The sequence below is a fragment of the Suncus etruscus genome, chromosome 11, assembly GCF_024139225.1.
Source record: "Suncus etruscus isolate mSunEtr1 chromosome 11, mSunEtr1.pri.cur, whole genome shotgun sequence".
Lineage (NCBI taxonomy): Eukaryota > Metazoa > Chordata > Mammalia > Eulipotyphla > Soricidae > Suncus > Suncus etruscus.
This window is the reverse complement of record NC_064858.1, coordinates 79,761,375-79,778,132: the sequence shown is the minus strand read 5'-3', so window position 1 is coordinate 79,778,132 and position 16,758 is coordinate 79,761,375. Positions and strand designations below refer to the sequence as shown.

General features: G+C 49.3%; 2 protein-coding genes and 1 non-coding gene across 3 annotated transcripts; all 3 read right to left on the bottom strand.

Moving 5' to 3' along the window:
* Nucleotides 1-25: 25 nt before the first annotated feature.
* MYG1 (MYG1 exonuclease) lies at nucleotides 26-8,021 on the bottom strand. Its single transcript, XM_049783529.1, has 7 exons — nucleotides 7,818-8,021; nucleotides 7,634-7,746; nucleotides 3,886-4,045; nucleotides 882-1,031; nucleotides 623-745; nucleotides 363-544; nucleotides 26-247 (listed from the first exon to the last, which is right to left on the bottom strand). Exons 1-7 carry the CDS (start codon nucleotides 8,019-8,021, stop codon nucleotides 58-60), a joined length of 1,122 nt encoding a protein of 373 aa, XP_049639486.1. The 3' UTR covers nucleotides 26-57.
* A 238-nt stretch (nucleotides 8,022-8,259) lies between these two features.
* PFDN5 (prefoldin subunit 5) lies at nucleotides 8,260-15,631 on the bottom strand. The gene is made up of 6 exons (XM_049783619.1): nucleotides 15,545-15,631; nucleotides 15,242-15,344; nucleotides 14,929-14,960; nucleotides 11,039-11,113; nucleotides 10,847-10,952; nucleotides 8,260-8,394 (listed from the first exon to the last, which is right to left on the bottom strand). Exons 1-6 carry the CDS (start codon nucleotides 15,614-15,616, stop codon nucleotides 8,318-8,320), a joined length of 465 nt encoding a protein of 154 aa, XP_049639576.1. The 5' UTR covers nucleotides 15,617-15,631; the 3' UTR covers nucleotides 8,260-8,317.
* On the bottom strand, nucleotides 9,116-9,222 carry LOC126023510 (U6 spliceosomal RNA). The gene has a single exon (XR_007500627.1). It is a non-coding gene; the product is annotated as a U6 spliceosomal RNA (small nuclear RNA).
* Nucleotides 15,632-16,758: the final 1,127 nt, after the last annotated feature.

The following is a 16,758-nucleotide window of genomic DNA, read 5'->3' as shown; positions in this document are numbered from 1 at the left end:
CAGCAAATTCTCAAAGTGCAAATACTTGGTAAGAGATGAAAGGAACTTTAATAACATCTAGGCATCTGTAGGCGGCACAGGTGCTGAACGCTGGGTCAGGGTGGCGCGGGCCATGCTCAGAGCACCCTCTCGGGTGTGGTGCCCACCGATGAAGCCACTGGCGTGGACGAAGATGCAGCCGGGAATCCCACTGACCTGGTCTAATGCCTCGTCTCGAAGGCCCCTCCAGGGCTCTGGCAGAGGCAACCTACAAGACAGTTGGGGAAGCAAATGAGTTGAGCGGAGGTCAAGCTGAGTGGCCTCCTCTGATAAGGCTGCAACAGGCCAGAGGCCAATGGTAAGGGTAAGGTGCCCCCGCTCACCGACTTTGGAAAGAATGGGGCTCCTTAGGCACACACTGCACCCGCCACTGTCCATTTTGATCTGTGTAGATAACAAAGGCGATGGCCATCGGAGGGCACAACTCCGTTTCTAGGTGGTACAGGTGCTCCTTCCAAGGGCACCCGCCTTTGGCTAGCTCCACTATCTCTCCACTTGGATCCACCTGAAAGGGAAGTGAGGTGTAGGTAGAAGGAAAGCATTTTCTGATCAGGAGCCACAGAGCTTCCTCCCATGCTGATACCTGGAATCGCTGGGCCAGAGCCTCCTCCACCAAGGACCGTGCCGGCAGCCAGCTATGCTGGTAGAAATCTAGTCTCTGCAGAAACTCTTCTCGAACTAGCTCCACTGCACGCTGGAACCCAGCCTGGGAATCATGGGGATCTGAACTGAGGTGCTGGTGAGGGCTTGTAATTGTGTGAGGCTGGGGGTCAGGGAAGATATGGCCACTCCCTTCCTGAGGTTTTAACATTCCTTGCCATCTCCCCTCAACTCCCCCTTACCTCTGTGTCTTGGTTAGGTTGGTTCCAGGTGGGATTGAGGCGAGCTACCCGGGCACTAAGGGTAGTTGTCAACGCATAGCGAGGCTGACCCTCCCACTGGGAGATGCCATTGTCCACAGCATCCACCTCCTCCACGAAGTTCTCGTACAGCTGAGGTGGCAAGACAGAAAATGAGTTAGACGGTCAGACAATCTTCTAAAAGATCAATTTGATTTATTACTTTCTCTCTTGGGGACCATCCAAAAGCTGTCAGAAGGAATAGAGCACTGGGGCCAAAATGATAATACAGCAGAGTAGGACACCTGCTTTGCACATGGCTGTCTGGTATCCCATAGGTTTCCCTGAACACTATCAGGCCCTACTGAGCACAGAACCAGAAGAGACCCCCTCAGCATAGCTGGATGTGGGCACCTCCCACCCCCTCCACACACACAAAGGGGACAGAGCACTGAGCTCAACAGTTGTCACGTGTAAAATAAGAGCTGACAAAATCGGATACTTGAGTTTGTAATGTCACAGGAAGAGGATTAAGCAGGTGTCCTCGGAATCATCCTAAATTTAGGGGCCAGAGTGATAATACAGCAGGCATTTAGAAAAAATTTGCCCAAATTCTTTCTGTGTGCATTTGCCTTACACACAGATGGCCTGGATTTGATCCCCAGCATTCCAGAGGCATTTTACTCAGGGTATCCTGACCTGCCAGGTGTGGCCTCCCCCCCAAAAAAAGTATCACTTTTCTTCTTAATATAATTTTTATTTTGAACATAGTGGTTTACATATTGGTTTTTTTGTTTTGTTTTGTTTTTGTTTTTGGGCCACACCCGGCGGTGCTCAGGGGTTACTCCTGGCTGTCTGCTCAGAAATAGCTCCTGTTAGGCACGGGGGACCATATGGGACACCGGGATTCAAACCAACCACCTTAGGTCCTGGATCGGCTGCTTGCAAGGCAAACACCGCTGTGCTATCTCTCCGGGCCCTACATATTGTTGACAATAATATTTAGGTACATATTTACATAAAATCGGGGATTCCCATCACCGATTTGTCCTCCCTACACCTCCGTTTTCGTCCTACCTCCCATATCCTCCTCCCTCACCCCCGGGGCTGCTAGAAAATGTGGTCCCCTCTGTACCTAGCTTACTACTTAGTAGTCTTGCACCTGTTTGGTCTTGGTGCCTCTCTTATTTCCCCCTCTAACTGGGAGGCAGGACTAGATAATTGGTGTTATGTGGTTTGGTTTGAAGAAGAGAAAAGTATAAACTGGGGTGAAAGTCTAATACGCTGAAAATGGGTAGAATCCTAGAGGCTCTCATCATCGGTTTGAGAGACGAAGGAGAAAAATAAGGTGAAACACCCCAACAGTACAAAAAGAAGTGTCAAATATCCAGTGAGGGACCCGGAGAGATAGCACAGCGGCGTTTGCCTTGCAAGCAGCCGATCCAGGACCAAAGGTGGTTGGTTCGAATCCCGGTGTCCCATATGGTCCCCCGTGCCTGCCAGGAGCTATTTCTGAGCAGACAGCCAGGAGTAACCCCTGAGCACCGCCGGGTGTGGCCCAAAAACCAAAAACCAAAAAAAAAAAAAAAAAAAAACGGGGCCGGGCGGTGGCGCTGGAGGTAAGGTGCCTGCCTTGCCTGCGCTAACCTAGGACGGACCGCGGTTCGATCCCCCGGCTTCCCATATGGTCCCCCAAGAAGCCAGGAGCAACTTCTGAGCGCATAGCCAGGAGTAACCCCTGAGCGTCACAGGGTGTGGCCCAAAAACCGAAAAAAAAAAAAAAAAAAACAACAACAACAACAACAAAAAAACCCAAAAAAAACAACAACAACAAAAAAAAAAACAAATATCCAGTGAGCACTCCAACAATAACAACAATAAGCACCACAAAAAAAGCCATGGTCTTGAGATAAAAAAACATGGCAGGGCACATAAAGAAAGAAAAGAAAAGAAGGAAAAAACATAAATGGGGATAACAACTTCAATAACCACACCAAAACAGGGAAATCGACAAGAAGTAGATAGGTAAGTAAAAATAAAAAAATAATAAAAATGAGTATATAAAAAAAAATGTTTTGTGCTTTTTACCTTCTTTTTCCCTCCTGCACTGGCACAGTAAATATTGGGGTCATTTGAAAAGGAATTCACTTGGCCTAAGAGATATGGGGCTTCTCCACCCTTGGACTATATTGTCATGGGATTAACTATAGACTCCGTTCAGGTTCATTTACTCTTCCCTTGGTGCTTTCGTGGTGTTTGGGACACACCCGGTGATGCTCAGGGGTTACTCCTGGCTATATACTCAGAAATCCCTCCTGGCTTGGGGGACCATATGGGACGCCAATGGATTGAATCAAGGTCTGTTAATCGAGATCAGCGTGCAAGGCAAACACCCTACCGCTTGCACCACCACTCCGGCCCAAAAGTATCACCCTTTGATCTCACACACACATTAGGATCACTTGCCCTGTTCCTTCCCTCAGCAGAAACCTGCTGAGCTTATAGAACCTAAAGATCTTTTCATTGTTCTCCTCTTCTTAGTTATACTTCCCTTTCTTTGGAGAGCTTTTACAATGGCACCTACATTATGTTCCGCTCTACTTTGGCAGCTAGAATTTTGGAGCTGTCTGCTTACAAACTTGCGGCCACCTGTGACCAAGGTGTTGAACAATCCAAAGAGTGGGGGCCAGAGAAATAGTTCAGTGGCTAAGGTGCTTGCTTTGCATGTGACCAACTGGATTTGGTCCCTGGTTGTCTATAATACACCCAAGCACACTAAACCAGAAGCAATCCATGAGCATCACTGGGTAATGCCCATCGACAAAAGACAAAAGAAGACTGGGATGCTTTATGGTTTTTCCAGACCCTTCCCCATCCTCTTATCTACTACCCCAGCAAGAACCTAGGAACTCGGGACCAGTAACCCTACCCCACATATTTCAAGAGTGCCATGCCCAGAGGCCTGGTGCAGACACAGATAAGGGGATCTCTGTCCTCAGGTCCCCACCTTGTCATAGAGAGTGCCCACCATGCTGTCCTCTTCACTAGTCCCCAGCAGCTGAGCCAGCAGCCTGTGGCCGAAGTGCAGATAGATGAGTCCCGCACTGCTCAGCTTGGTCTGCCATGGCTTCCCAGGAGCCAGGGAGCTCATGGTCTCTGTGAAAGACCTGAGGAGCACAGGGAGGTGTGGCTGAGTTAAGAAGCAGCCATGGGGAGTCATGGTATGTGTGCAAGTGTAGACCTGGAGTTGGGAGGCTGGGGATCCTCTGGGAGCTAGGCCAACTCCAGGACCTGATTTATGCTCATGAGTTAATATGGGCTTCAGTATGGAGCCCTTTTTTCCTTCAAATAGCAAACACACACACACACACACACACACACACACCACACCCCCCAGTAGCAAAACTTGTCTTGACCTTCAAATGCTAGAATCAGAACAATACACAACCATGGAAATAAATAACAAGGAGACAGGCAAGAGGGTGGGGTGAAGATCCAGGGAGAAGAGCCTGTGAATTATTCCAGGCATCATATGGCATCACCACCAGGAATGGTTTTGGGGTACAGACTAAGGAGTAATCCCTGAGCATCACTGGGAAGTACATGGAAATATGGAAGTATAAAACATAGGATGATTTCTAGAAATCACTAGGGTGATGCTCAGGGGTTGTTACTCCGGGTTCTGCACTCACAAATCACTCCTAGCAGGCTTGGGGGAGCATATGGAATGCTAGGAATCTAATGTGGGTCTGTGCTGGGTCAGCCATGTGCAAGGTAAATGCCCTATCATTGTGCTATCGCTCCAGCTCCTTCTAGAAGTAAGCCCTGAATTGGTATGACCCCCAAAAGGAAGAAAAACAAACAAAGCTATACATATGGGGGGAAGGAGAAGTGCAAGATAAGCAGGATTAGTCAGATCTCGGAAAGCCATGTACATCATGCCCAGGAGTTCAGGCATTACTCATGCAATAGGGAGCCAGATTTAAAACAAGCAAAAGCAGAACACTGGGAGGGTCAAAGGTCAACAAACAAGAGCATATGTTTTGCATGTGGGAGACACGGATTCAATCCCTGGCACTGTGGCTCCCTGAGCACAAAGCTGGCAATAGTCCCTGACACCTGCTGGATGTGGTCCAAAACCAAAAATAAAACACTGCAACCAGCATGTAAAAGATAGACAATTGGGGGCCCGGAGAGATAGCACAGCGGTGTTTGCCTTGCAAACAGCCGATCCAGGACCAAAGGTGGTTGGTTCGAATCCCGGTGTCCCATATGGTCCCCCGTGCCTGCCAGGAGCTATTTCTGAGCAGACAGCCAGGAGTAACCCCTGAGCACCGCCGGGTGTGACCCAAAAAAAAAAAAAAAAAAAAAAGACAATTGGGGCCGGAGAGATAGCATGGAGGTAAGGTGTTTGCCTTTCATGCAGGAGGTCATCGGTTTGAATCCCGGCGCCCCATATGGTCCCCTGTGCCTGCCAGGAGCAATTTCTGAGCCTGGAGCCAGGAATAACCCCTGAGCACTGCCGGGTGTGACCCCAAAACCACAAAAAAAAAAAAAATAGACAATTACCTGCAGTGGTCCAGGTGAGTGAGGAAGTTAGAAATTTGAATAGAGGTAGGACAGAAAACAGGAAAAAGTATGAAACTGTCATGGAAGTACATTCCACAGGATGATTTCTAGAAATCAGTTGGTCACAATTATAATGATTTCTATTAAACTCATTACAAAAATTACTTGAACGTAAATGGAAATAGACATGAGCGCAACAATGCTGAAAATCAGTAGAATACTGCTTACTTTGAGAAGAGGGGTGGGACAGAGAAGAAGCCCATTGGGAGATAAAGAAAAGGGGATGAGGGCCAGGTTTTAAACCCCAACATCCCTACAGTCCCCTGAGCACCATCAGGAATGACTTGAGTGAGTGTAGTACCAGGATGCTGGGTGTACCCCAGCCCAAAAGGAAATGAGATTGATTTAGTGGTATTCACTTTGTGCTTTGACTTTTTATTTTCTTTTTTTAAATTTGGGTCACACTAGTGGTGCTCAGGGGTTCCTCTTGGTACGCTCAGAAATCACTCCTGGCTGGCTCAGAGGACCATATGGGATGCCGGGATTTCAACCACTATCTGTTTTGGGTCGCTTGCGTGCAAGGCAAATGCCCTACCACTGTGCTATCTCTGGCACTTTGGCTTTTTTAATTTGTATTTGTTTTAGGGGCCACACCTGGTAGTACTCAAGGGTTGCTCCTGGCTCTATGGTTAGCGATCACTCCTGGTAGGGCTCACGCTGGGGACTGAACCCCAGTCAGCTATCTAAACGGCAACCCTGGGAGTGAATGGTGAGGCTCCCAAATAAAAAAAAAAAGGCAAAAATAGTGTAAAAGTGAGGGACTTTTTAGTTTTTGGCCACACTTAGTGATGCTCAGGGATCATTCATGGCAGGGTATGGGGGAATGCTGGAGAACAAACCCTGGTTGACCACATGCAAGGCCAAGCACTACCTGCTCTGCTCTAGTTACAGGACACCAAGATCAAACCCGGGTCGGCAGCATACAAGGCAAATGCCCCACCTGCTGTGTGTGCCCCATGCCCCCGTCTTTCTTACTTCCATTTACAAGATGAAAACTAGAACAGTTACAGGTTATGAACAAGAAAAAAAAAATTGGGTTGGCAGCTGAAGGGAAAAAACTTAGAGCTGAAACCCAAAATATGGAGGAGATAAAGGCTATGTTTTGAAAAAGCAAAAGGATTTCCTAAACTGAAAGGGAACTAAGAGTGGATTGCTGTAGTCTTGTGAGCAGGAAAAACTCAATTTCCTTGGAAAAAAAAAGAGATAGATGGCTGGGGCTGGAGAGATAGCACTGCGGTAGGGCCTTTGCCTTGCATGCAGCTGGTTCTAATAAGCGGTGGTTCGAATCCCGGCATCCCATGGGGTCCCCGTGCTTACCAGGAGTAAACCCTGAGTGTCACTGGGTGTGATCCAAAAACAAAAACAAAGCAAAAAGAGACAGATGGCTTATTGATAAGTGGTTGATGGCACCCTTGAGGAGAGGGGAAAAGGCTGGGATGGAGGGGGCAAATGGATACTTCCTGGAAATGAAAAGACTTCCCACCAAGGAGTGTCAGTGAAGCAAAGACCATATCCTCTACCACCAAGGCCAGCTTTGAGGGTGGGCACAGGGTAGGGCAATAGTGTGGGTATTGCTGGGGATATGATGAGACCATGCTGGTAGAAGCAAAGACCGGTGAGTTGAGAAGATGGAGTAGAGGCCACGGGAGGCTGGGATAGATGATGAGGCAAAGAAAAAGACCTAGACAGGTGAGAGGAGGAAAGAATGGAAGCTCCAGTCCCAGTGGGATTCAAAGCATCGTGGGGGGCTTACTCCACTCACAGGGTCGAAACCTGGACAAAGTTCAAGTCAAAAAAGTTCAAGCCGAGGGTCCGGAGAGATAGATAGCATGGAGGTTAGGCGCTTGCCTTGCAAGCAGAGGTCGGTTGGTGGTTCGAATCCCGGGACCACACATGGTCCCCCGAGGCTGCATGGAGCGATTTCTGAGGGCAGAGCCAGGAGGAATCCCTGAGCGCTGCCGGGTGTGACCCCAAAACCAAAAATCAACCCCCCCCCCAAAAAAAGTTCAAACCGAGGGGCCGGAGAGATAGCATGGAAGTAGGGCGTCTGCCTTGCATGCAGAAGGACGGTGGTTCGAAGCCCGGCACCCCACGGTTTCTGAGCGCAGAGCCACGTCCTCACTCACCGCTGGTGGTGGTCGTAGCGGTGCCGCCGGGGGTCGTACTCGCCGCCCACGTCCACCACCACGTCGCAGGCCGCCAGCTGCTCGGGGTCCCGGGTGCGCACGATGTCCGCGTCCTGCGGGCGACAGAGCGGGCGGGTGAGCTCAGGGCCCGGGCACGCTGCCCCGGGGTCCTCGCGAGCCCTACCCGGTACTCCGGCAGCAGGCGCAGGAGCGCGCAGGCCAGGGCCTCGTCGCAGTGGAAGGTGCCGTTGTGGGTCCCGATGCGGGGCGGCGCCATGGACGGGCCTTCGCGGGCCCGCTTGCAGGGCGGGGCGGGCTCCAGGCTGAGCGCGCGGGGCCAGGCGAGTCGGGACGGTAGCGGCAGGAGGCGCAGGAAGCGCGGCACCATTCACCTTTTCCCGCGAACGGCGCGGGCGCCGACCCGGAAGCGGAAGTTGCCCGAGCGAAGCACTCCCGCCCCATCCGCAGTGACATAACTATAGCAACGCGCCGCAGCACCACGAGACCGACCGTCCAGCCATCGGATACATTTATTTGTGAAACAAACCCCGGATGCAGCTTCCGTCGCGCCGGGAGCCACGCCCACACCGAGGAGGCCACGCCCACAGAGCCCAAGGCCCAGGCTGCAGAGTCCATCCTTCATCCTCTATCTTCCATCTTCGGTGCTGGTTCCGGAAAACCCACTCAGGCCTTGGCCGTGGCTTGGTTGGCGCCTAGAGCTGTGAGCTGCTGGATCTTCTGACTCATCATCTCCATGACAGCTGCAGGGAAAACAGAAAACTTTTTTTGGTAATGGGAGAACTTGTAGAAACCACCCACCTGGGCAAAAGGACAGCAGAAAAACGCCGAGATGCAATGTCCCTAGCTAGCACTCTCTTCAGAGCATTTTTTTTTGGTTTTTTGGGCCACACCCGTTTAACGCTCAGGGGTTACTCCTGGCTATGTGCTCAGAAATCGCCCCTGGCTTGGGGGGACCATATGGGACGCCGGGGGATCGAACCGCGGTCCTTCCTTGGCTAGCGCTTGCAAGGCAGACACCTTACCTCCAGCGCCACCTACCCGGCCCCAGCTAGCACTCTCTTAACCCAAATGTAATGCAGCTTGTTTCTGGGCCACACCCAGCAATGTTCAGGGGCTTGGTGCTGGGAGACTGCATCCCAGAGAATCAAAACTTCATCTCCTCAGCCCGGAGAGATAGCACAGGGGCGTTTGCCTTGCAAGCAGCCGATCCAGGACCAGAGGTGGTTGGTTCGAATCCCGGTGTCCCATATGGTCCCCCGTGCCTGCCAGGAGCTGTTTCTGAGCAGACAGCCAGGAGTAACCCCTGAGCACCGCCGGGTGTGGACCAAAAAACAAACAAACAAAAAACTTCATCTCCTCAAGCAAAGCACTGGCCCTTTTGAGCTCTCCCATCTCTTAATCATAACATGCAGTGTTTACTCTTTACGAAAGTGATTCTTTTTTTTTTCTTTTCTTTTTTTTTTTTTTATGGAACGCTTCACGAATTTGCGTGTCATCCTTGCGCAGGGGCCATGCTAATCTTCTCTGTATCGTTCCAATTTTAGTATATGTGCTGCCGAAGCGAGCACAGCGAAAGTGATTCTTAATACTGAATAAACCACCCGGGGAAATTCTGTATTGCAGCCACACCTGACAGTGCTCAGGGATGACTCCTGGCGAGATTTGGGAGACCATCTGGAATGTCAGGAACTGAAACTTACTTGGTCACCTGTAAGGCAACTAATTACCTTTTCATTATATTACTGCTCCAGCCTCAACCTGGTGAACTTTTTGAGAAATATCCCGAGGGCAGGGATATAGCTCAGCAGTAAAGTATGCATCTTGCATGTATGAAGTACTGGGTTTGACTTTCTAATACTAAATGAGGTGATGGGGACACAGCCCAGTGGTAGAGTGCATGCCTTCCATGGGTGAGGATGTGAGTGAAAGTAGATGGATGATGGGTGGCTTTATTTATTTGCTTCCAGGTAATACTCAGCTCACACTGGCACTTTGAAAAGATCTCTTGGAACTCACAGTCTGTTTGGGTTTTTACTTAGAGCTATATTTGTCTATGATCGTTTATTTATCTATTTATTTTGGTTTTTGGGCCCACCCATTTGACGCTCAGGGGTTACTCCTGGCTATGTGCTCAGAAATCGCCCCTGGCTTGGGGGGACCATATGGGACGCCGGGGGATCTAACCGCAGTCTGTCCTACACTACGCTTGCAAGGCAGACACCTTACCTCTAGCGCCACCTTCCCGGCCCCTATTTATTTTTTATTGTTTTTGTTCTTTGGGTCAGACCCGGTGGCGCTCAGGGGTTACTCCTGGCTCTCCGCTCAGAAATCGCTCTTGGCAGGCTCGGGGGACCATATGGGACACTAGGATTCAAACCACCAACCTTCTGCATGAAAGGCAAACGCCTTACCTCCATGTTATCTTTCCGGCCCCAACTATATACATTTATATGTATTTTTTTTTCCATTCAATTTCCAATAATAGGAGCTCAAAAGAACATGACTTTCCTTTCTAAATTCTCCAGAACCCTACTCAGTCATCTACGTAATAAAGAGATAATGCTGACAAGTGTAGAGAATAAGGATACCAAATAGAAAGTGATGGCTTTTTGTTTATATGTTCGTTTTGGGGTCACACCCTGCAGTGATCAAAGACCTATGTAGTACTGGGTATCAAACCTGAGGCTGGAGAGGTAGTACAGCAGGTAGGGTATTTGCCTTGCATGCGACCGATGGGGTTTGATCCCCTCATCCCACATGGTCCGCTGAGCACCCAAAGTACCCCTAAGCAGAGCCAGAAATAACCCCAGAGCACTGCCAGGTGTACCCCTCCCCCCCAAAAACAAACTGGGGCAGCCTGCCTGTATGTGTCCTAACCATTTTCAATATTTCCCTAGCCCAAAAGGCCATAGCTTTAATCCAATAGTGGAGCTACCCCCTTGGTTCACAGCCTAGCTTTATTATGGAGATAGAAAGGTGAAGAGGGGGACCAGAGAGATAGTAAATAGGTAGGGCATTTACCTTGTATGCAGCCAACTTGGATTCAATCCCCAGTATCCAATATAGTCCCAGAACTGCCAGGAGTAATTCCTGAGCAGAGTCAGGAGTAGCCCCCTGAGAATCACCAGGTGTGGCCCATTAAACCAAATACAGAAAAAAAAATAAAGGGAAGACGTGCCCCAGGCCAAGTACCCTGTTTCATGACGTGCTTCTCCTGGAGAGCTGGCTGGATTTTTTCCATTTGTTTGGTAAGGAAATCAATTTTCCTCTTGAAGAAGTCCTTTGCATCGTCTGCTGTCTGCAAATTCAAGGAGTAAGTAAAGGACATGAAGAGACCCCCAAGATGCACTCTAGACCTCCTCTCAACATTTCCATTCAACTCACCTTCTCTACATAGTAGCCAGTTCCCACATCAATGAGCACGTGTTCCACATCATGGAGCTTGCCAGGGACATACATCTGAGGAGCAAGGATTAAGGGAAAAACCAGCCCAGCATGAGCCAGGACTCATTCTGCCAGACAACCGGCTTTGCATCCTAAGCTCTCTTTTTTCTAAAAAGCTCCAAGGTATGTGGCATGAAATCTTGTTAGGCTGCATTTCTCAGTCAGGGGCCATATGGTCCCCTACTGATCCCTATGATATTCCAAGAGGACCACAGGTAAATTTTTTCTAAGTAGAGGACCAAGGCACAAGATTAGAGGGGAACCAGTGAAACCATGAGCAGTAAAAGGTTGGGAAAATCTGAGGTATAGAATTATAGCATAAACTCCAAAGAGGGAGACAGAAGTTGGTTCCTTATGGGGAAAATGATATATACTGCTGAGACATTCCTATCCACCTGTTACCTTCCAAGCAATTGTACTAGATCATCAAGAAAAGACTAGATAAGGCTGGAGTGATAGTATAGTGCAGTGATGGCTAACCTTTTTGAGCCTGAGTGCCCAAACTGCCGCACAATGCCCGGTCCTCCCTATGGCCAGTCCGGCCCTGTTGCCAGGTGAGCTGCAAAGCAGACACCGGCACACTCGCCTCCTGCTGTGCCGCATATCTTAATTGTGGACCTTCCCGCATGCCAGCTGCAAGGCCTTGGCATGCAACCGCTGGCACGTGTGCCATAGGTCTGCCATCGAGGGTATAGTGGGTAGGGTACTTGTTTGAGCAAAAAACCCCATCACAACCATCAACAACAAAAAACAAAGATAGGGTGGGGAACCAGAGAGATAGCATAGAAGTAGGGCATTTACTCTGCATGCAGAAGGACAGTGGTTCGAATCCTGGCATCCCATATGGTCCCCCGAGCCTGCCAGGAGCGATGTCTAAGTGTAAAACCAAGAGTAACCCCTGAGCGCTGCCAGGTGTGACCCCAAAACAAAAAGAAACAAAACAAAACAATAAAACCCAAAACAATAAAAATAAAGACAGAATAAAATAATGCTTTCCTACTATTTCTAAGAAGTAAAATTAGGGGACTGGAGTGATAGCACAGAGGTAGGTAGGGCGTTTGCCTTGCATGTGGTTGACCCAGAACAGACCAGCATCCATTCAATCCCCAGCATCCCATATGGTCCCCCAAGCCTGTCAGAAGAGATTTCTGAGCGCAGAGTCAGGAATAACCCCTGGGTGTCGCCAGGTGTGGCCCCCCAAAACAAACAAACAAAAAAAAAATTGTTTAAAAAAGAGTCACTTCTGGGCCCGGAGAGATAGCACAGCGGGTTTGCCTTGCAAACGGCCGATCCAGGACCAAAGGTGATTGGTTCAAATCCCGGTGTTCCATATGGTCCCCCGTGCCTGCCAGGAGCTATTTCTGAGCAGACAGCCAGGAGTAACCCCTGAGCAATGCCGGGTGTGACCCAAAAACCAAAAAAAAAAAAAAAAAGTGTCACTTCTGGGGCTGGAGAGATAGCATGGAGGTAAGGCATTTGCCTTTCATGCAGGAGGTCATCGGTTCGAATCCCGGCGCCCCATATGGTCCCCCGTGCCTGCCAGGAGCAATTTCTGAGCCTGGAGCCAGGAATAACCCCTGAGCACTGCCGGGTGTGACCCAAAAACCACAAAAAAAAAAAAAAAAGTGTCACTTCTGGGCCCGGAGAGATAGCACAACGATGTTTGCCTTGCAAGCAGCCAATCCAGGACCTAAGGTGGTTGGTTCAAATCCTGGTGTCCCATATGGCCCCCCCGTGCCTGCCAGGAGCCATTTCTGAGCAGACAGCCGGAGTAACCCCTGAGCACCGCCAGGTGTGGCCCAAAAACCAAAAACCAAAAACCAAAAAAAAAAAGTGTCACTTTTGGGGCCAGGTGGTGGCGCTAGAGGTAAGGTGCCTGCCTTGCCTGCGGTAGCCTTGGACGGACTGCGGTTCGATCCCTCGGCGTCCCATATGGTCCCCCAAGCCAGGAGGGACTTCTGAGAGCATAGCCAGGAGTAACTCCTGAGTGTCACTGGGTGTGGCCCAGAAACCAAAAAAAAAAAAAAGTGTCACTTCTCAGGCCAGAGAGATAGCATTCAGGTAAGGCATTTGCCTTGCATTGAGAAGGACAGTGGTTCAAATCCTGACATACCATATGGTACCCCAGGCCTGCCAGGAGTGATTTCTGAGCATAGAGCTAGGAGTAACCCCTGAGTGCTGCCAGGTGTGACCCGCCCCCCCCCCCCAAAAAAAAAGTGTCACTTCTCAATACTCACAATCATAAACCAACTGATTTTTTATTAAGGTACCTCCCAAGTGGTGCTCAAAGGATCTAGAGTGATACTGAGCCACCCAGGAGGGTGCTTCAATGCTAGGGCCTGATGACTTGATCTAGATCAAACCCTGTAGTGCTCTGTGGACCAGGATGTGGTCCACAGTGTGCCTAAGTGTTCTTCTGCTGGAGTAATGGCAACGAGGTCTACTTTTTTTTTTTTTTTTTTTTTTTTTTTTTTTTTTTGGTTTTTGGGCCACACCCGGTAACGCTCAGGGGTTACTCCTGGCTATGCGCTCAGGAGTCGCTCCTGGCTTGGGGGACCATATGGGACGCCGGGGGATCGAACCGCGGTCCGTCTCCTAGGCTAGCGCAGGTAAGGCAGGCACCTTACCTCCAGCGCCACCGCCCGGCCCCGAGGTCTACTTTTTGAATCTGAGATGTGGGAAGAAGTGGCAGGTCTTGAGGAAAGGATACAGCTCTGCAAGGGGACCTCCAGGGCTACACCTAGCAGTGGAGACTATGTGGTGCTGGGAATCAAACATGGGTTAGGCATATTAACCACTCAACCACTCCGAGGCTTACTAGTGAATTTCTGATGGAGTTGTGTTTATTATTTAAGCATGGTCTATTCTTCAATGGTCGACAACCTGTGGCTCGTGAGCTACATGCGGGTCTTTACACTTTTAAATTGGCTCTTCTGTGTGCCGGGTGGCCGCTCCAGGAGTCAGGATTCTGCTCCTAGCCTCTGTCAGTGCACGCCCTGTGTGGCTTTCAATCGTGGTTTTGGCGAGATTTGGCTCAGTTGAAAAAAAAAGGTTGCCAACCACTGGCCAATAGCACTTATATTCCAATATTTCTCTTTTAGCTTGTTAGCTTTCAGAGTATAATGTTATAATCTGCTCGTTCAAGAAAACACTCAACAGATTTCAGGTTTCTTGTTAACAGCTTAAAAATAAAGACTCACAATTAAGGAGGCCAGAGAGAATACAGCAGATAAAGCTCTTGCCTTGCATGCAACCAACCTAGGCTGATCCTCAGCACCGCATATGAGCCTCTAAACCCCATCAGAAATGATCTCTTTGTACAAAACCAGAAATAAGCTATGTGCACAGCCAGACATGGCCTCCAAGGAGTTCCAAGAAAACAACTTGAGAAGTTGAGACCTAGTACTAGGTATTAAGGCACATGCTTTTTATCCTTCAGGCCCTGTTTAAAACTCCAGGCACCACATAAGGCTCCTTGAACACTGACAGGGACCCACTCCTGAGCACAGACCTAGGAATAGACCCCAAGTACCTTGGCCTAACCTAGCCACTCCCATCTTTCAACTGAAATTCAATTAAGTCAATCATTCCTTACCTTCCTATTTTATTGCTTACATCTTCTCAATCTGATATAAACCACCATGAAATAACCTCAGATAACAAAGGTAAACAATCCCAACTCAGTAATACTGGTTGGCCCCAGGTAAGACAGACAGAGACAGAGATCTATCTACTCGATGTGTGTGTGTTCTATAATGGCAACGAGGTAAACCTCTTTGAGTATGAGGGTGTGGAAAGAGGGGAAATGGCAGTTCCTGTGGAAAGGATACAGAACTCGTTAACGGGACAAGTAATTCTTTTCCTGTGAAAGCAATGTAGTCAAACATCTGGGGGAAGGATGGTAGCTCCAACATGAAGTCACAACAAGGAATCCCCACATAATACAGGGTTAGTTAGCATGCAAAGAACGGAAACAGGCAAGTCCCATGCACGTGGGTTTTAGAGAGCCAACATGCATGGGGCTCGAGAGGTGGTGTGCAACAGTGGCAGGTATGTTTGTCCCCTATGCAAAGGTCACTGGACAGGAAGGCAGGACAAGCCTCCAGCTCCCCATCCTGGCTGCCTCCACCCAGTAGGCCATACCCTCGTTGCTCTTGGTCAGCACGTTCAGACAGTCTTTGGCTTCCACATATTTGGTCTGGACGACCTTCAGCTGGGCGATGGACGTGGACAAGAACTCCACTTCCTGCAGAGACGGGGAGAGAAGGCGGGCGAGGGGTCAGAGGCACCCACCATGCAGGCACCATGACAAAAGGGGCAGCGGGCATCAGGAGATGGAGGAGTGTTAGCCTGGGGAAAGAAACGGCCCCCGTTGGGAGGGACGGGGACCAAGGCGGACGGGAAGGTTGTGAGGCCAAGAAGGGACACCTCGGGGCCCGTCCCTACTTGGTCCAGTTGGTTCTTGAGCATTTCCAGCTGCGGCAGATTCAGCTCGCTGATGTTAACCGACTGCGCCATGTTGGGAAGGAGGACGGGCTCGCGGAGCGGAAGTGGCTTTCTAGCCAGCCTCTGAGCATCTCTATGGCCACCCCCAGAGGCCTCGCTGCTCAGAGGTCTCTATGGTCAACCCCCGAGGGAGGACTGCCGGAGCCTCTCTGAAGTCTGAAAGAGGTTTTATGTTGTTGTTGTTTGTTTTTGTTTGTTTGTTTTTTGTTTTTTTACTAAACAGCTCAAGTAGCAAGATGGGACGGAATATATATATTTTAAACATTTTATATATAATATGTTATATATATGTATAATATAATTAATATAATTGATATAAATAAATAATATATCATATTTATTTTGTATATACTTTTTTTGTTTGTTTGTTTTTGGACCACACCCGGCGGTGCTCATGGGTTACTCCTGGCTGTCTGCTCAGAAATAGCTCCTGGCAGGCACAGGGGACCATGTGGGACACCGGGATTCGAACCAACCACCTTTGGTCCTGGATCGGCTGCTTGCAAGGCAAATGCTGCTGTGCTATCTCTCCGGGCCCATTATTTTGTATATACTTTTTTTTTGGGGGGGGGCCACACCCGGTAATGCTCAGGGGTTACTCCTGGCTATGTGCTCAGAAGTTGCTCCTGGCTTGGGGGACCATATGGGACACCGGGGGATCGAACCGCAGTCCGTCCAAGGCTAGCGCAGGCAAGGTAGGCACCTTACCTTTAGCGCCACCGCCCGGCCCCTATTTTGTATATACTTATATATATTTTTTTTTGGCTTAAATTAAAACAGCATTGGAGGCTGGAGAGATAACATGGAGGTAGGGCATTTGCCTTGCATGCAGAAGGATAGTGGTTCAAATCCCGGCATCCCATATGGTCCCCCGTGCCTGCCAGGAGGAACCCCTGAGCACTGAGCACTGTTTTTGGGTGTGACCCAAAAACAAAAAAATTAAAACAGTATTATGGTTTAGGGGCTGAAGCGATGGTAAGATGTGTAGGGCCTTTGCCTTGCACATGGCTGATCATGGGCATCCAATATGGTCCCCTGAGCACTGTTCAGGAGTCATCCTGAGCACACAGCCAGGAGTAAAATCTTGAACAGTCATCAGGCATGTCCCCCCAAACAAAAATAAAATTGTTATGGTTTAACAAGTTTATATACTG